At 41.7% G+C, this 20,988-nt stretch overlaps 1 protein-coding gene across 1 annotated transcript in view; it reads left to right on the plus strand.

The window, feature by feature from the left end:
• LOC144669303 (otoancorin-like) overlaps window positions 1–16,234 on the plus strand; it is a 102,358-nt gene extending 86,124 nt beyond the window's left edge. Inside the window, exons 20-25 of the mRNA XM_078531664.1 lie at window positions 4,258–4,410; window positions 5,141–5,289; window positions 6,324–6,463; window positions 7,795–7,892; window positions 9,065–9,206; window positions 12,090–16,234. Of these exons, the coding sequence (XP_078387790.1) occupies window positions 4,258–4,410; window positions 5,141–5,289; window positions 6,324–6,463; window positions 7,795–7,892; window positions 9,065–9,206; window positions 12,090–12,160 (753 nt within the window). The 3' untranslated portion in view covers window positions 12,161–16,234. The remainder of the gene's footprint in view (window positions 1–4,257; window positions 4,411–5,140; window positions 5,290–6,323; window positions 6,464–7,794; window positions 7,893–9,064; window positions 9,207–12,089) is intronic.
• The last annotated feature ends 4,754 nt before the right edge of the window (window positions 16,235–20,988 follow it).

Below are 20,988 nucleotides of genomic sequence, written 5' to 3' on the forward strand. Positions count from 1 at the left end.
GCCCCTCAAGCCTATTTCGCTATTTAATTAGAATATGCCTTATCTGTGCATGAATTCTATTTATCTACCTTTGATCCACATCTCTTGATTCCCTTGCCTAGTAAAAACCTGTCTTAGAATTTCAATTTCCCCAGCATCCAGAGATACAGTTCCACGTTTCTACAATCCTTTACGTGAAACAATGGGGAGGATCTCCCGGTTGGCGAGCAGGGGGCGGGGCCCACTTGCCAACACGTAAAATGACTCAGGATGAGGTTGGGCGGAACTCCCGATGTCACCCTGCGTCATTTCCATTTTCAGGATGGTGGGGGCGCAGCCAAATCAGTTGCGTGCCCACCGACCCGTCAACGGCCTATTGAGACCATTTAAAAAGTAATTAACATCATTAATGGACCTGCCCGTCCAACCTTAAGGTTGGCGGGCAGGCCGGGAGCCCTGGCGGGCTTAAGAAAAAGCATGAAACCTCGTCCACGGGCGGGATGAGGTTTCATGAGGGTTTTTAAATATTTAATAAAGGTTTCAGTAAAAGTGATGGACATGTCCCAACTCATGTGACAGTGTCAATGAGGGGACATGTCAGGAAAATCTTGCTATCATGTGTTTAACATTTCTTAATTTGGATCCGATCTCCCTGAGGTAGCAATTAGCCTCAGGGAGGTCAGTGCGCTCTTTCGTGTGCATGCGCAAAAAAGCGCACTCTGGGCTGAGGGAATCCCCCCCTTGCCCACACAGGCAGCGCGTAGCTGGGTGAGCCTTAATTGGCCCGCCCATGTAAAATGGTGGCGCGCCTCCAATCGGGGCGCCGATTGGAGGTGTGCCTACCTGCGCCCGCTCCTGCACTTCCCTCCCAATGGGAGGGAAAATTTTTCCCAATGCTTCCCAATTTTACTTCAGAATGGTCTAGTGCTAATTTTGGAATTGTGCCTTCTTCTTTTGGAATGCCTCCACCTGATGAAATAAATTTTCTGAAATTAGTCTATTGAATCCTATTTTCTGTTTATATACCTCAATTCAATCAACCCTCAAACTTCTAAACTCAAGGGAATATAACTCAAGCTAACATGTCTTCACATTCGAACCCTTTTAGCCGCAGTTTAATTTTGGTAAATTGGCACTCTACCCTCTTCTCAGGCCAATATTTATGTTTCTTAAGGTACGTTGCTCTGAAGTGAACATAATACTTCAGATGAAGTCTTGTTGAAGCTCTGTACCACTCTTTATTGTTAAAAACAAAGTATTAATAAAAAGGACTCAGTGAGACCTTTAATTGAAGTGGAAACCTTTGAACAATCAACCTCCATTTGGCACAGGAAGGTAGAGCAATTAAATTTCGTGGCCTTGGAGTGATATACTAAGTTCTGGGCAGATGCATTTTAGTAGCAGAAAAATGCATTATACAGCATGATGGTACAGTGGATGTATCGAGATGAAATTTGTGATATGCATCTTGGGCAGGAGTGAAGAAAAGGAGATGGCCAATCGGTAGACTATTTTACACTCCGCTGATTATTTAAAAATATACTATCTTTAATGTGCAAGTCAGGCTGCCAATTTGCTTCCACCTGAGATACATTTCACATCCTAGATCCTTACACTGAGTTCCATGAAATATTTGAAAAAATGAAAAACACAGAGGGGCAGATGGTGCCAACTACAACAGGGCAACAAACAGTGTCTGCTGTTGGACTTGGCACTGCACCCTTCAGCGCAAAACATTTTACTCAATAAATTGCTTGAAGTTTAAGCTGATAATGGAACAACACGGAAAATGGGGCAGCTGGGGCCTGAGAGGTCAGGGCAAGCAGAAGTCTTTTCATCACTTCTCCAAGGACTTTTCATACAACCCAATCCTGTCAGTTCTGTTCTGGAGACAACTCAGCCCCATTGATTAAAATGCTCAGAGTTTGGGTAAAAAGGTTAAAATTAAAATGGGTTTCCTTCATCAATCAAATTGAAGGAAATAAGTATAAATTAGAAAGGGTGATTTCAATGTCTAATCTGGTACAGAGAATGAATTAAGGAGAGGGAAAGAGGGATTGATTAAAAGAGAAAGAAAAACATATAAAAAGGAAAAAATTAAGGCCAGAATTTTCCAGCCCCACTAGCGTTGGGTGTCATGGTGGTTGGGGTGGTACAACATGGCAAGAAAGCCAAAAACCTGTGAAACCAGTTTGTGATCATCTGTTCCACCCATCAATGGCAGGCCTCGTTTCCCGCCACCGCATGTTGGGACCCTAATTTCAGTACTTTAGCATCTCTTTATAAGCCCTGCACACTGACATGTTTCACAACTGTGCATAAGCAACATGTATATGGCATCTGTTGAAGGGTCATGTGGACCCGAAACATCGACTCTTTTCTTCTCCACCGATGCTGCCAGACCTGCTGAGTTTTTCCAGGTAATTCTGTTTTTGTTATGTATCTGGCGGGCTGCACTTCGCTTGGGATTTCGAGGTTTGTTTGCCTACCTTGCTTTGAGCAGCACTCACGGTCATCAGTGCCAGGCTTTGCAGGCAACACCACATCACTCTTAGTGGGGCTCACGGGCCTGTCTCTATCTACCAGAGCAGCCATAAGGCGAGGATGGCTTTTCAGTGGCTACAGGGCTAAGCCTTGCTTGGGGAAGGGGGAGAAATGGCCTCAGGCAAGGGAGAGGCTGTAGGGCGAGGGCTGTACTGAGGAAGGTGGTATCCCAGGGTGTGTTTGGGGGCACATGTTGATCTGTGCAAGTGGCCTCAAGATGATGAGGGTTGAGGAGGCAGTCTCCAGAGGAGATGAGGCTGGATGGTGATGTGAGGATGTGTGAGAGAGAGTGAGTGGTGGTGTCCCTTGAGCTGGCAGTGAGTGAGATGTCAGTGAATGTGTGAGTTTAGAGTGATAAGATGCCTGCCTTACCCTGATGGCATGGGTGAGATCATTCATTCTTTTTCTGCATTGGATAGCTGACTTCTTGTGTGCAGCATCGGCACTGACCACCTCTGCCCCTGTCTCCCAAGCTGATGTGGTGAGAATGATGGGTCTCCTGCAGCCAGAGCAGGGGTAGAGGACATTGTGGTGGGCCTCCACAACGTCCAGAAGATGTCCCAGGGATATGTCATTGAATCGGGGGAGTGGTAGCCTGAAGTGCAGTACACCTTTAAGAGAATGTGAGCCAATTGACCACGTAATGGTATTACCCAATTGCTGTGTAGCACGGGCTACATTGTTAATCAGTAGTTTTAGAAAAGGTTTTGTGTTTGAGAAGCTCCGTTACTTATGTGACTAAACAGCATGTGCTTCATTTTACAATGGTCTTTTCGCCTCCATCGTCTTGGTTACCAACTCACTCGTCAGTAAATAAGTGTTCAACCTTGTTCGCCGAACAAAGCGACCTGATAGAAGGAGCATAGCAGGGGGGGCTGCACTCTTCTGGGCTTTTGGGGCCATGTCTTCACTGGAGCAGTCCAGGCTGCAAGCATTGAGAAGTGTACACGCGGCTGCCGTTTAAATATGGTGCCCTGCGTGAGGGAGCGGCCAAGTAGCTGGAAGTGGCGGGAAAATTGGAGGCCGCCTGCCAGCGAGACGGCGTGTTTCCTGTTGGTGCAATGAGGCAGGAGTGGGATGATATGGCTCCAAAAACCACCATGGCAGCCGGCGGGTAAAATGACTTCTCTACCGCCTGCTACCAGGTTTGTGCGAATCTGGGACAACTTTGCCCTAAATGTTTTCAATGACATTTTTTCAATTTGCAGCAGTTAATACCTGTTTTCACAGTGCAAGAGATTGATTAGCACCAATTAACAATTATCATGATGATAAAATGGAAACTCCAGTCAAAATGGCTTGACTTAATTTTCTGCAGTTTGTTTAGTTCATGCCTAATGGGGAACTGTAGCAACTTCATGCCTTTCAATGCATTACAATGGCGAAGCAGGCAGTGAGATGATGAGCGGAATTCAATGCCCCATCCAGGAGGCAAGCTTGGAGTTGGGGGTGGTGGAGAGCCTATTGCATGCCTGACTCACCCCTATCAAATTCGGAGCGGGAAGGGTCGAGAACGACCTTCCCATCCTGACCCGCATGCCTGTGTTCCGGGGTCTCCAGCGATTTTCCTCCTCAATATAAACTAAATTTCCATACGGTGTCCATCATGGTTAGTGTAACAAAGAAAATGTTTAAATGTTGTTTTATTTTACTATATTAAAACCATTATAAATATATACTACAAATATGTATATGAAGTTGCAGTTATATATATGTCGATTCTTGTCTTTTCAGGCTTACGGCATGAATATCACAAACGACGAGCTTGCCTCTCTGGATAAGATTACACTTGGCTTCAGTGATGATGAAGTAAAGAAGCATTTCACTAAACCTGACATCGATACTATTGGTGCAATCTCAGAATACAAGGAATGGGCCAGCACTGAGGTGAGGATGAGCTGCTGATTTATTATTTACATCAACCAGAAAGCCATTTTAAGTGCTCTGTCTCATGCAAAGATAATAGATGGAATTGTTTTCCATTGGCCATGAATTGCATTCTGACTTTCAAGGAGTTGCCATTAGGAAGATATGAGAGTGATGGACCTACTTAGGACACTTTGTTTGTAAGTAGGCAAAAAAAAAGTAAAATTACGGGTTCATTATTATTCAACAAGAACAACTTACTAAAGATATTGGTGACAAGATTGCATAGATTGTTTTTAATCTTCAATCCTTGGGCAGAATTGTAGCAGAGCAGATTTCACACCTGGTACAGAACCCATCTGACCTGTCTTGAGAGAATGAAGAAATTATTGGGCTCTACACAGGATCCACCAGACAGATATATAGCTGATAGAGTTTGGGCTGCTTTTGAACGGAGGTAACCAGGTAGAATTGGTTTAGGGGTAGAATTCCAGAGATCACAGATGCTGTGATTTTAAAAATCGGCAAAGGGAAGATGTAGTGATCTACAGTTAGGGGAGGTGTTGAATGGCAAGTCTTGTCATACCGCTCAGGTGGAAGTAGGCCCCTTCATAATACTGACTACGCTGTTCACGTTTTACAACTTTTGGCAATGATTCTTAAAGATAAATTTGTGTTGAATTTGTAGCTGTATAATTAAATTCTTGCATACAAGGACTGATGATTTACAGAATTTTTTTTTCCTTTAAAGTATTCCTCACGAGCCGGGACTATCATGAAGAACTTTTTGGGTGAGCGACAATGCAGTGCAGTCAGTGGCACAGAGCTGGTGGCTATGGGCTATTTCCTTTGTAGCTGTTGGCCAGATCAGATCAAGAAAATTAACGTGACAGTCTACAGGTAAAAACAACTCAATAGTCATTTTGTCCTTTGGTCCTTTCACATTGACATATGAGATTAAGGTTTGAAATATAGAATATTAAGCACAAAACTGCCTTACGAAATGCATACGTGGAATAGATTGCCACGAAAATAGTTGGTGTGGTGTTGGGGAAGGCACTTCAAAAAAGGACCGGTTGAAAGTTCAAGGGAAAAGAAAGGACTCTGGTGCTCAATCACTCTGTGAAATTTGATAGTTTTTGCATTGTTTCTGGCAATGCGGAGAGTGAATCAGTCTCACCTGCAGAGGCCAAGGGAGAAGAGGTGGTAGTAATTTGTTAAAAAAGATGGAGTAAAGTTGATGATAGAAAAATATGTTAGGCGTCCTTTTTTTAAAAACTATTTTCTTTCCTTTCTTCCCTCCTTTCTGCTAACACTTGGTCGTGTCCAGCTCCACAGCCTTAGCATTCCAATACTTCACCCAAGCAGCCATGCTTCATCATGAGGCTAGAAAGTGGACATTAGTAAGCTATTTGATGTGGAGCACATCATAGTTGAGTATGTTCAGAATGTCCACACGCAAGCACTTGCAGCAGAGGTCACTGAATATATCAATTCGAGTGGAAATTAAAACTGATTTTCTTTCCCACCACCCCATGTCCACTGGGGCATGTGGTTCACTGCAACTTGCTTAGCTTCATCCTGGTTAGGAACAAATAGCTTAACATTGAGTGACGAGCACGGCTGGAACATGACTAGCCTGTATGTGCATTTGCACACGGTATTAAATATTTTCCATAGAGTTCAATAAATAGAGAAAGCTCATAGTAATTCACGCAAAGTGAGCTGTAATCGGTGGCATTTATTGGTCTCACTTGCACCTTCCCCACAGTGGCACGCCAATGTACTTCATGGGTCAATGTTTTTATTTTTAGTGGCTTATGAGGATCAGACTTTGCTTCATTTCATTATTCTAAATTAGAATCGAATCACCTGTACTAAGCATTAACAAGACAATAACAAACTCACAGATTGCTCTGTTTTATATTCCGCAGTGCTGCTGCCAAGGATGTTGGGAATGTGATGTGTCCTAAGATAGAGACTCTAGTTGCTTTGAAGGAAAAGGCAGTGGAGGCATTTCCCAATGTGGAAAGTTGGACTGGCGCAGATTTACAAGAGATAGGAGTAGTAGCAGGTAAGAAATGCATAGGTGTTACAATATGGAGAGAATCTAACCATCTGCCCTTGACATTCAATGGCATTACTATTGCTGAACCCCAATCTATCAACATCCTGGGGGTTACCATTGACCAGAAACTGAACTGAACCAGTCATCTCATACTGTGGCTAAAAGAGCAGATCAGAGACTGGGAATTCTGCAGAGAGTAACTCACCTCTTGATTCCCCAAAGCCTGTCCACTATCTACAAGGCTCAAGTCAGGAGTACGATGGAACATTCTCCACTTGCCTGGGTGAGTGCAGCTCCAATAACACTCAAGAAGCTCAACACCATCCAGGGGCAAAGCAGCCCACTTGATTGACACCACATCCACAAACATTCACCTCCTCCACCATTGAGGACCAGTGACAACAACGTGTACCATCTACAAGTTGCACTGCAGCAACTCACCAAAACTCTCTCAACAGCACCCTCCAAACCCTCCACCTCTACAAACTTGAAGGGCAAAGGACAGCAGATGCATGGGAACACCACCACCTGCAAGTTACCCTCCAAGCCATACACCATCCTGACTTGGAAATATATCACTGTTCCTTCATTATTGCTGGTTCAAAATCCTGGAACCGCCTAACAGCACTGTGAGGTGTACCTATGCCACATGGACTGCAGTGGTCCAAGAAGGTGGCTCACTGCCACTTTCTCAAGGGCAATTAGGGCTGGGCAATAAATGCTGACCTAGCCAGTGATTCCCACACACAATGAAAGAATAAAATGGAATGGGCCATTTGATCAAACTATTTCCTCTCATTGTTTATCCCACAAATGAGCTAAATCTGGGGGCAGCGTGTTTCCTCCCTTTGGTAGGCATGACTCTGTAGCAGCTTCTGATGCCCCAGAGAGGGCTAGCTCTGTGCAGGGGGCACCCTTTAAATATGGGGCCTGGATTACTGAAGGACTGAGGTGATGGCGGGGCAGGTGAATCAGAGGCGGCCCCACCATCAATTCAATGTGAAACTCGTGAATCTGCATTTTTCGAACAATATGGCAGAAAAAGCTGTCAATGCCGTCGATGGGTCAAATACTACTTTCCCCACTTGATATGGGACTTTGCCAGTTTCTGGGGCGATTTCGCCCTATGTTTCCCACAACAATCTTGCGAGAGAATGAAGGATACATAGCTTCTCTCCTACCCCCTCAAGCTCCTGCCTTGTGCCTAGTAGACTGCAGTCATCATGAATACAACGCAAGGTAGAAAAAGCTGCTGGTTTACAGCAACTATTGAATGTGTTGAGAATGCGCTGCTTTTTAATGTCCTGATCTACTCAATTTATACCTTTAATTTACAGCTGGGCTCAGTGCTGAAGAAGTGACCAAACTGATGACATCTGCAGTTTCATTCTTGACTCCGGAAGCTGTCTCCAGGTTCCCTCCCAAAGCCTTTTCGGCAAGTACCATTGTAACTTTGTACTGTATTACACTGGAAAGTGGATTATCAGAAGGAATCAAATGAGAACAACAGGTGCTAGGGAACTTGTTCTAACACAGTTGAGGAACATTATTGATTTTTAATGCACTCTAAAACATCTTGAAATATATTTTGACTTCTTGGCGGAGCACATTCGATATTCTGGACAGATATTCTGACAGTGAAAAGGTTCCCCTCGCGATTTTCAGGCCCTCATTTAAATTTGGCAATTTAAACACCCGACAGATGTCCCAGTGCAGCAACACAACATCGGGCCAGTATGGCTGGCTGCAAGTTAATTTGAGGGGGCAATGGTTACAATCGCTGAACGTGGAGCTTCAACTCTCCTCTCCGATTCCATCGCTCATGGAACAGGCCAGAGACTGGACTTGCAGATGCCAATCTGTTCTGAGCTAAAGTGAAAATTGGGGTCCTATTTACCTCCTAAAATGGAATAATTGAAATCAATACAAAAAAGAGTTGGGTGAATTGTTTAATGACCTGCTGATCCACTACCCCTGATAATGCTCCCCTCCCAAAGTGAAATTTCACCCCCTTTGCCTTATTTATAAATCGATGAGTGCCCAGTGTCATCATCATATTATTATTTTGTTTGTCACTATACAATGTTTGGTGTATTACAATGGAATCTCCAATATTCCCTTAATACAGAGGCACTCTCAATTCCCATCAAGAAAAACCAAGATTCTGTAGTAAAAAAACAAACAGCTTGGAAAAGTTTGTAGTGAAGCAAATGTCAAGATCCCTTAACAGACATGCAATCCTTTCAGCCTTTATTCTTTTATGTGTTGCACCTAAGTCAATCTAATGCACCAGGGGAAGGAACAAGAAAACGCCCACTGTGCCAGATACAACTTGTTTGTCTTTTGTCATCAAGATGGTGTACCTACATAGGCTTTTCCAGAATTGGCAGCGACTGAAAATCCCTAATAATGTGAAATATGTGGCTGCAAATTTATTGGTACTTACATTTTTCTTAGCTAGAAATCCTTAGCTAGACTTCTGTTAAAAATCGGGGCATTTCAGTGAAGTCTTTTGATCACATCATCTGTCGGAGTGCCTTAAATTTTTTTTCAGATACAATGTGCCCTTAATTAGCTGACAGAAATCTCTCTTTCCCATTACATTAGGCTATGAATGTGGAGCAATTGAGAAATTTGGGGCCACAAAATTATGGTGCTGTAACTGAAGCACAGAAAAGAGAATTGTCGAAGGAAAAGCTTAATGCCTTGAAAGAAAATGCAGGATGTGCACGCGTCATTGGTGGTGCAGGTAAGCAGTGGCTTTACAAAGCAAGCTCAGTAACGAAAGGAAAAATTTTCTCCCCGTTGGGGGGGGGGGGGAAGTACAGGAGTGGGCGCGAGCAGACGTGCCTCCAATCGGCACCCCCAATCGAGACCCGCCCAGTGTGACGTCTGCTAGGAAGCGCTATGTGCTCCCTGTGCAGGCGGGGGGGGGATTCCCTCAGCCAGGAGTGCGCTCTTTTGCACATGTGTGTGAAAGAGCACACTCATCTCCCTGAGGCCAAGTGCCGCCTCAGGGAGATCAGCTCGGAATTAAAACTTTTAAGACAAATGTTTAAAAAATTTCGCTGACACGTCCCCACTCATGTGACACTGTTGACAGGTTGGCGGGCGTACAGCTGACTCGGCTGCGCCCCCTCCTGCCGACCTGAAAATGGAAATGACACGGGGTGACGTCGGGAGTCCCGCCCGGCAACATCCTGTGTCATTTTACGCATTGGCGAGCAGGCCCTGCCTCCAGCTCGCCAACCGGAAGATCCTCCCCAAAATTAAGAAGGTACTATTGCTCGGAATGAGAAGAGTTGATGTTCCATTGGAACAGAGGAAAATAGGAATGGGGTGGGCCATTTAAACTCTTGAAGCTGTTCTGCTCCCTAACTCCACATACCTGCCTTTGCTCCATAACACAGATTATGATAACCATTGCCTCTACCTAATTAGGGCTGTTATGAGCAGTACAATACTCAAACTTTGGGTTGACCCATTGATTCAGTACTTGAACAGCTGCCTTGTGAAAAAATAGAGTCAAACAAAGCAAGTGTGGATTTCACCTTTCTCAAGGTTAATCTGATTCTGGTGCTAACTATAATGGGTTTCTAGCATACAGCCGCAGTGATTTCATCAAGCAGGCTAAGCAACCAATTATGTTGATAAACCCTCTGAGATGGCAAACCAGGGAATAAATTGCGGTGACTATCCTTCACTTTTTAATCATTTTACAGAGAGTGAAATAAAGATTGGGAAACAGGCATGGGATTAATGTAGAAACTGAAATATCATAAACAGGCACTTTTTATTATTAGAAACCTATAGTTTTTTTATAATGGAAAAATTTGATGTTCCACGAATATAAAATTCATTTCTCAAGGCTAGAGGTGTTGCTCAGCAGTAATTATAGTTAGCATTCCATTAAAAACCTTGTTATACCCCATTCAACAAGGCATAATGCTTTGTGGATTTTTTACAGTGAGTTTAGAGCATAAAAGTTCACATCAAAATTTGAGTGATTTCTAAAGATTAACTTCTGCAGGAATTTTAACATTGTACCCTGTCGGGGAGCAGGGAATCACTGACAGCAGCTTCTGTATTTCTACATTTAACTATGCATGTTTGGCCAGAGGTTACTGTCAGTTTCACACAGTAATGATGGCAAATGTTGACAGTTCTGTCATCATCAGAACTGCAAAATATGGTCCATTACCTATCAATGTGGTCATTACCCCCATGTGGCTTCTTGCTTGTGATAAGCTAGCACTGCTGTTGCTGGGCTGACTGACCAATAGTCAATTCCATATTCTAGCTGTATTATGCAACATATAATAGTGTGGTTTTCTCCTTCATGACACTTTCTTATAGATATGCACAGGTCATGAAATCCTGTAGCAAATTGCTCAAGTTTAATGAGATTGCCTTAAAATATCAAGGTTACTTCCAAATGCCTCAGACTTCAAAGGGGCTGGAGAGTACCAGATGGTGCTTTGACAATTGCATGCTTTCCTTGGGACAAGTGGTTCAGGATTTACTCTCCAGTTGGTATAATGCAGCCTTCATTAAAATGAATGGAAAAGATAATGAAAATTCACTACCTTAAATGAGAAGGGATATTTTAATAATTTTATACACTCTTAATGGACATTGGAGGAGCACTTTGAGCAACAAATACACCTAGATTTTCCATTCCTTTTATGTACAATATTTGGCTACAGAGCTCATTAATGTACCATCTCAGGCTAGATTATATCAGACTCTACATCTGTACAGTTCTATCATCAACACAACTTCCGATAAGAGACTTGTACATGTGGACCTGATGAATAATGGAGCAGAGATATTTAAAAGGATAAAATCCTTTGTAGGACCTGGATTTTGAGCCAATGAGGTTATTAGTATGAGTGTTGGGTATGTCTTTTTGTTTACTATTTCTATGATTCTTTTGACATTCAAAGTCCACTGAATGTGCTATGTCCCTTTGAAATCTCTCTTCACATTTCCTTTTCTATCTGTTCCCACTCCCCATTTTGGTCCTTGAAGGTTGATACTCTACTCATTTTATAGTAAAGGCTGCAAATGATAGCATTTTATATATATAACACAAACATACATTCTGCTGAGCAAGGTGTGTGAAGTTCAACATAGTATAGTGACGTGGTCCTGTAGGTACCATTGTTTTTGCATCTTTAAGTTTCTGTGTGGTGTTGTATTAAATTGACAGTGTCAGTTCAGTTACTGGCTACTTTCATTGTATAAATCTCATTAGCCATCTCCAAATCTAGCAGTGAATGGACTCCTGACAAATGGTTATACCACAAATTTTCCAAATAGCAAACATAAATTAGTCTTTCTCATAGCAATGCACGTCCATGAGATTAACCTGTCGTTCATAATGATGTTGCTTGTATAAGACCATTGACCTTCCCTTGTCTACTTCTTCCATTAAAAACCCAGTTAGCTGAATGGAAGCAGATTGTGGTGACGTCAGGAGGTGTTAATAAAGTCAGTGACCTCATTTGCAGCAAAATGGAAATTGATTAATCGGGTTTATTCAGCAAATATTAAGTATTAAAATGTTATTACACAGATAATGTTTGACTTCACGTTCTAACTTAATGCTCTGATTCTGCTTTCTTATCAGGCTGTATCTACTGGAACCCTGTGATGATTTTGACCCTTCTGGTTCTCAGCTTGGCAGTGGCACTTCATTAAAATGTGAACTAAAGAATTGGGAAATTTACTGTTGCTGAGAGTGATGCCAAGCAAAGCCCAAATGCAATTACCCATTGAAGTTTCAGGTTAAAAATAATACAATTATAAAGACTGTAGATTCCTGCCCATTGACATTACTGAGATAATTGGCCAACCACATAAAATGCTGTAGATAAAGAGATGGAATTTCTCACTAAATCTATTAAAACTGATAATATCAATACATTCTGTTGGCAGCTTCTACTTTAATTTTAGATGTCAGTCAGCTCAAATCTTGCTGGAAGGCGTGATCGGCAAAATGGTGATAGCCAGTTTGTCCAAGAAACTTGTTCATTATGGTTTATAGAACTTACGACTTGAAGTGCAGGGGGCCATTTTTGCTCCTAAATAGTAACCGGCTGATGTTACAGTCAGCATGTGATAGGGAATAGAAGGCGTAAGTGTAGTGATCACTGCTGGTTTGCTGTTCTATTAACCTTTCGATGGGGACAGAGATTATGTAATGCAGAAGGTAAATGGCTGTATAAATAATACTCGGTCTATGTGATCTCCTAGTCTTGATTGCTTGAGGGAGCTGAGTCTTTTTTTGCCTCTTCCTGGAGGTTATACAGCTGTGCTGGGTGCGCGGGATGAGGTGGGGCATGGGAGAGTGTGGGGTTGGGGGAGAGTGATGGTGGGTGATGGGGGAGATTAATGTTTAGCTACAATGTTCCAAGCATCATGAGTTTATGGCAGGCTTGATGGACCTGCTGGTCTTTTTTGCCTGCCAATTTCCCATGTGTTCTTTCTATTTCAGTAGCAATTTAAAACTATTAAAGAACTGTTGGTTGGATTGACCCATTTGGGGAGTGCATTGTGAAGACAGGCTTCCTGCATTAACTCAAAAATTCATATATTCAACCTTTATTGAAGCTTGAGGTAGTATGGGTATGGCAATAGGAATGGTGTACTGTTAAACATTCTTTTATAGGCTGATGGGAAAAAAACTGCAGTTTGTTCGATTACATTTATTTTTTAACATTTAATTCTTTACAAAGATAGCCAGACTAAGGGCGGAATTTTCCATTCCAGGACTAATCCAGTGGCGGGGCATGAGCGGGAATTGTTTCCCGCTGCGGTAGCTGGTGGGATTCACGCCGTAATGCATGAAACTAGCTTAATTAATTACACAGCCGGGGGTTTTGCATGGTGGGGCTGGCTGGATGGCTGTTCCTTGCATTCATATCCGGGCACCATATTAAAAAAAAATACCCAGACATCAGCTGACCCACCATTGAAGGAAAAGATCCATCTCCTGAAAGCCCCTGAAGATAGAAGATCCACCTCCTGTAAACTGCTGCAGTTCGGAAACCCACCCACCCACTGCTGCACATGGTTTTCCAGGGTCCATAGACACTGGAGGCCTCCATCCCAAGCTCCACAGGCTTCCACAGGCCTTCTTCAGTTAGGTCCCGACATCTCCACGCCTCGTTGGCCCATGTGTGTTCTGGAGCGGCGTGATACCTCGCTGGCAGCGTGGAGAATCACACGAGGGGTCGGGGGCAAGATTCCGGTCGGGCCTTCATCTGGATCCCATTAACAGGATGTAAAGCACCGGCCTCTGGTGAGAATGGCGGCCCACCATGACAGGCAGGAGCGCAAGTTCCCACCGTCATTTTACACTGGAATGAAACGGATTTTTTTCAGCTGTCGCCACATTGACTTCACCCCTCCCCCCCACCTGCCATTAAACCAGCCGCAGTGGGGAACTGGAAAATTCCACCCTGTAAGCCATTCCACCAGGTTTCATTTACCCCACTGTGAGGCCTGGTGAGGAATCAGCACAAGAACAGAACTTAGCAACTATCATACGCAGGCTAGAAAGTACTGTTGCCATTAGTAGTTAGTATTAGTTACAGTTTAATACATTCATATATCTTGCATTTGGATAGAGTGAACTCGTTTGAAATAAACAGGTTAACACGTCTATTACAATAATGGGCGAAGTAAGGGCAAATAAATGTGTCACGTGTTCATCCTTTTACATTGCCACCAGCACATTCAGGCACTATGCCAATGGGAGAGAAAATTGGGCGACTGATTGGCTGTCGCCCATTTTGTGCTGCCAGCCAAGAAAAGTTTCACCGCCTGTATCTCTTGTCCCCAAAATGTTCTTAAAAAATAGGATTTTAAATTATGTTAATTGTGCATACATTATATTATAATCATCAAATCATCATCAATAAGAGTGTGTTTCACTGAAATAATCTCATTTTTAAAAACAATTTAGATATTGCTTCCTTCATAGTTAAAATTAAATTCAACACAATAAATCTGGAGTTTATTTGGTAAGGGCTAAATAAATGAGCATATTAATTTTCAGTGGGCTTATATTAACTGCTTAAAAATTAGAACAGGAAGCTTTCTCTTAGTTAACTCACAAATGGTCTGAATAACAACTTTTTACTCAGTTGAGCATTTGTTATATGAACAAAAGTGTCATGTCTGTGCATTGTTAGATTATTACATTATCACAATTATGTCTTCAGTTTGAAGAAGTAATCATTTACCTTCACCTTTGAAGTGTTACTTCTTTTGTTTGTTTAATTCCCTTGGAGAAAATGAATTTCAAAAGTCAGGAAAATATTGTACCTGGTTTACACAGGCCATATCTTCACTATGTCAGGCAATAGTGTCTGTATGAAGGCCTGTGAACACTGGCCACTGAAGAATATCAGCCACTTTTGTCAATATTAGACCCTCAGGGGGCACTTTTATCCTGCAAAGTGAGGGTGGGTGTTGATGCTGCAGGGGGTTATGACATCAGAAAAACATCAAATACTGAAATTAACAGGGGGTGCATTTTGACGGACGTGGGAAACCCCCGTGGAACTGATGAATCTGTGAAAGCCCATGGATGGCTTTCCTGCCCCAGCTCTAATTGAGGCCTTTAAGTGCACCTCATCCGGCCAGCGCTGGTGTTAACCCAGCAGCGGGCAATGGGAGTGCCATGCAGGGAGCACGACGAGCAAGGGCGGATCCCTTGTTCAATGGTGCTCAGCACCTGATCGATGGACCCAGCATCAGGAAGTGTAAGCCTACTGAGAGTCGCTCCCCTACCCTTGCTGCTGACCCCCCTCCCCTGCAGACCTGCTTTCTCATGATCCCCGTCCCACCATCACCCTCCTGTGCCTGGGTTCTTCCTCAATTTGAGGTCTTGGGTGGGTATCATACCGGCAGCAACCACCACCACCCCAGTGGCGCTGCTGAGTACGGTAGCTCTCAGCGGGCAGGATGTCTGTCCTGGGGCCCTTGATCCCAGGGGTAGGCCCGTCGCTGGCCTGTTTTGCAGAAGGCCTTCTCAAAAGGAGGTGACACGGGGCTCTTGCTGGCTCTGCAGCCATTGGCCGAGACTCCCGAGTCCTTCACAAGTTTCCATCCTTAGATTTATCAGACCAATTTCTGTCTGTCTTCTGATATTGCAGAATGATTCCATTCTGATCCCTGCCACAGTCCCTTTAAAAATGGAGGCTTTAACAATCAGATGGGGGTCCTGCTCACCATGTGCCTGCTCCAATTTGTTGGGAATCCCTAAAGTGGGATATGAATACTATGGTTAGTTAAAATGTCACAGTAAAGCTCACTCCACTACAAGGTTTCTGAGCCACTCCGTCCCACTGTAAACAGGTCTGAAGATCAAAATGCTGCCTTAGAAATAAACTGGGTTCTAATGCATGAAGGTTGGGATTTAGTATTGCAGCCTGATCAAACTCTTTTTCTCAGAATACTTGCCTACCTGAATAGGACAGATATACTCATTTATGTGTCTTAAGTGTTTAGTGAAACATATATAATAAGCCATCTGTTAAATACAAAGAATAATCCACCACAAGTGTCAGATCAAGTAACTATTATGCATAAAGCATTTCAGAATGACAATGCATTATTTTATTCATTTAATTAAAGCAAAATTGTATTTATGCCACTCATGATGCCATCATTTGTTGAATAATTGTTGAAGTTTTTGTGGTGTTTTAAAGTGATGAATGTACAGCAGACATCCTGTTTAATAAACATTTGGACTGTTATCTTGAATGGCTATGAATATTGCTTAATGATTTTGTTGACTGATCACAAATGTGTTTTGGTCTTTTTTAAAACACAAAGAATTGAACACGAGCAACATAATAATATTCTTAGCTGTTATTATTAATGATATAACAGTTATTCAATTTGTTTGCTAAATCAATACTGAAGTGTTAGCTGATGAATTAGTTCCTCTTGACCTTGTTGCTGTGCTGTTTTTTCATTATTTGCAGGTTTTCTAATTCTCGTTCAATCCCAGCGATATATTTAATTCTGATTAATGACCTTTCTTTGATTATACGCATACTTTCAAATTTCACTCATAATATTTTCTGCGAGTTGCAGTTGCATTTTAATAATGCTGCAAATGTAATTAAATCAGAATAAATTGAAAATGCCCAGTAGGTTAGTCAGAAATTAAAAGTGCTGGGGTAACATTTTTCATGGGGCTTTTCACCAGCCCTGAGGGGGTTAAAATTTTTGGGTGGGATCCTTGTCTTTGAAAGACTTAAAAAAAAATCTCACATGCACTGTTGTGACAGTGTGGATGGGAAAGATATTAGCAAATATTATTAAAAATGAATCATGAATATGAGTTGCGTCTGTGTGGGGGTGGCATGCTCTCTAACTGAACTTTAATACATGGGTTAGCTGAAATTACCTTTATAGTTAGAGAGAAAATAAATGGAGGAATTTAAAGAGCATTGAGAAGCACTATTTCATGACAAAGGGACAAAAGGAAAATTGCAATGACAAGAACTACAAGTGACATCTATCCAGCTGTGGCCTTTAACGTGAAACCTTTGATATATCTTACCATCAGATAGCAATTTCTTGTTCTGTAAGAAACTCATTTGATATATTATTTTCTGTGAGCTTACATTTTTAGTTACGTAATTACTAAAGAATGATTGAGTTAATCACTTATTTCAAAGAAAATGAAATAGTATTCATCCACCTGAAACTTTAACTCTGTTTCTCTCTCCAGACTTGTTACCAGACCTGCTGATTCTTTCCAGTATTTTCTGTTTTTATTTCAGATTTCCAGCATCTGCAGTACTTTGCCCTTATATTAAGGAAATTGCTAATATTGCAGTAAATGGTAAATCCATAAAATATATAAATGATATGAGCTAAAAGGTGTTAGTTAAATCTTTTCCCCCTTGTACGTACGAAACATTAGTTTTATACTCAGGATTCACAAAGCGAAAATTCTGTTACAATGGATCGGAAAGAAGCAATTTCACAAAATTGAAAAGTTACCATTAACAGGAAATTTGTGTTTGATAAATTTACATCAACAATAAAAATATTTAATTTATTAGAGAACTGAATCTCAGATTTGCCATTCATATCAAGGTTTGCAAGAGGTCAAATTTAGTTTGTTCTTCAAGCATTTTACAGAACCCAGTCCAAATTATCTTAACGCAAGTTAAACCAATCAGAACTGAAGCACAATATACTAAGTACAATACTTCTTCTAGCTAGTCATCATTGATGAAGCTGGACACAAGGACGTAATAACTATCATCACTTTAATTAACAACATATATGGATATATAACCAATACCATCACAAGGCTATACATTTTCAGGTGAGAACCAACAGCTGAAATTGAAAACTGCCCCTTGTGTTGTCAGAGAAAGGTAACAACAACCTCTGGCACCTTTTGCTCAGTTTAGAGAAGGAAAGATTGAGCTATTTTATCTCAATCAATGCTGAATTTGCATAGTGGGAAACATAAGATTATGTGTGTACCTGAAAACAGCTATGCACAAGGATCTGGTGGTTTAAATAGGAGGTCTGAGGCTCTAATGCGGATGAGTGCAGTAGCTTAAAATAATCTGATAAACTACAGAATGACCTTAAAAATAGAAAAAAGGCTGGAAAAACTCAGCAGGTCTGGCAGCATCTGTTTCGAGCCTGCATGACTCTTCTTTGGAGCTGAAGAGAGGTAGAAGTGTGATGGGTCTTATGCTGTTGAAGAGAGAGGGTAGAGCAGGTGGAGCAAAATAGAAGGTCAAGGATAGGTGGGAGCTCAAGAGAGATTTGACAAAGATGGCATGGACAAAAGGCAAAAGGAATGTGAATGATAGCATTAAAGACCTGTTAAAGGAAGGTGCTAATAGTAGCATAAAGGTCAGAGTGTGTTAATAGCAGAACAATGGTCAGCAGTCTCTGAAAACAAACAAAAAACAAGTTACAATGTAGCACCGAGGAGGGATGGGATTTTAGAGAAAAAAAAATTAAAGGTTAAAAATGGAGGGCAGAGTTCATGGTCTGAAGTTGTTGAACTCAATGTTAAGTCCAGAAGCCTGTAAAGTGCCTAATTGGAAGATGAGGTGCTGATCCTCCATTTGCATTGGGCTTCACTGGAACATTTCAAGAGTGTAATGTTAATGCTGTTGTGGATTTTTGGGAAACAGCATCACTACCAAGCACTCCCAGGTCTGGAAATATTCTGGTCTATAGTATGTTTTACCAGTGGTGATAGCCCCTTGGGTTCTTTTCATTTTGACTGACTTGAGTGCATTAGTGAAATAAGTTCAGTAACTTGCATCAACAAGAATGTAGCATATTTTAGCATAGTTAAGCCTCCAAAATATTTCATGATGTGAAAACAGATGTGAAGGAGAGGTAAAAAGAAGAATTTGTGAAGCTGACCAAGCCCTTGGTTAAAGAGGTAGGTTTTGAGGATCCTTTAGAAGGAAGGAAGATAGTGAGAGAGAAAGGTAGAACGACATTGGGTTTAGGGATAAGTTCCAGAGTGCAGAACCAACATGCCTGAAGATTCTGCCTCTAAATATGGAGCAGAATTGTGGGGGTCAGCGTGGGGGATGCCAGAGTCAAAAGAGACAAGTGGCACACAGGACTCGGTGATATTGCAGAGATAAGAGGGGCAAGCCCAGAAAGGGGTTCGCAAATAAGGGCATGAATTTTCAATTCCATTGATTGTGAGGTGGGGAGTCAATGGAAGTTGATGAGTATGGTGGTGATAGCAGGACGGATGAGTTGTAATTTGCATAGAATGGAGATAGGGAAGCAAGGGAGAAGCTAAAAATTGAACGGACAAAGGAACGGAAGAGGGTTTCTACAGCAGCGATGATGATATAAGAGTAGAATTGGGCAACATTGTAGAGGCACTATCAGTATTGATCGGACTCGAAACATTAACTGTCTTCCTCTCCGCAGATGCTGCCAGACCTGCTGAGTTTTTCCAGGTATTTTTATTTTTGATCAGTATTGATCCTTTGTTTCAATTCTTCAGGTTTCCTAGTAGCTGCGTATTTCTGTTCATCAGCAATAATAGCACTGGGGTGTCAGTTTTCATCATGCATTGGTTACCTCTTTCATATGGCCTCATACTCCTCAATAAGACAGTGTCAGTACAATGGCAGGTTTCATACTGTATTAGTTATTGATATAGCACCTGCTAAGAAGCCTTTAAATCAGTCTGCAAATAACAAAGTCAGTGTCTCTGTTTACAAAAACTATGTTTATAGCAATATTTTGACCTTTTTTTTGCCCATTTGCTTAATTAAATGTTTCCTCTGCCCCTCTTCTGAAGGCACTTACAATTTACTAGCACAGCTCTACCACACTGGTCACTTTCCAGAACCTCACCCAACTGGTCATTATTCATGTACATGTCCTGACAGTGACAGTCCTATTTAACTCTGGAGAGACTTCATTGCTGAGTCTGATTTTGTCCTTAGTCAATGTCTGCACATGCACTCTTCTAGCAGTGATCGGAAATGGAATATCAATACAAAAATGACATGAATAAGTGTGGGTATAGGCTGCATCAGTGGCTATACCACTGATATCATCGGTTTTGTCTGTTTAGTGGGAGGTTTATGTGGTCAAAGTGTAGCATATGCTGCCCACATACACATATCTCTAAATGACTAAGTTATATCTTAATAAATGCCATAAACTTTAAGACTGTATATGCTGCTAAATTGTATAATGAATCATACTTGACCAGCACCAATAACATTGTTTATGGGGTATGTAAAACAAATATGTAGATAAGAATGCTTGTCTGTGTGCCTGATGTTACAATTTGACAGATCTGATGTTATAGGTATAATCTCTGAAATATAATATTTGCTCCATGTTTTGTGTATAATGTAATAAAATTGACTCATAAATTGTCATAACAGAGTTTCATTGTAAGCAAGCAAAGGGAGATTTCCAGGTTTAATCTTACTCAATTTATAATTATGTAGTAATTGACAGATTCACAATTTTTGCACCTTTCTCTCTTGCACTTTTCAAATCTCTTCCTACTATAAACTTAATGAACCTCCTCCGTGCTCATAAAATTCAACAGTCAAACTGACAGCTCAGGCACAACAGAAGCAAGTAAAAAATACACATCTTTGTCACCAATTTCTTTTCTTTTAATGAGTTCAGTTAATTTTTATGGTTGTAGGGGACAATGCAATCTGGTCATTTGGTCACAGGTGAAAGCTTCGTCAGGCTTTGTTTCATATTTGCAATGGCAATAGAGTTTCAACCCACCTCCAAAAGAAAATAATGTATAACTATCCCTCCACACCACTCCAAACCTTTCAGAAGATTGTATGAGCTTTAATTCTCACAGGAACATTGTTCATGAGTACCTCTAAATGTCTTTCCAATGGGAACACACAAGAATACTTCTCCTGCATCCTCCTCCTGCTGCGAATTTTCAAAGCTGCAGATCCTGTCCTTCACTCACTTGGTATAATTAGGGATGAGTCACCGCATTCATCTGC

This window comes from Cetorhinus maximus, chromosome 2, assembly GCF_964194155.1.
Source record: "Cetorhinus maximus chromosome 2, sCetMax3.hap1.1, whole genome shotgun sequence".
NCBI classification, from domain to species: domain Eukaryota; kingdom Metazoa; phylum Chordata; class Chondrichthyes; order Lamniformes; family Cetorhinidae; genus Cetorhinus; species Cetorhinus maximus.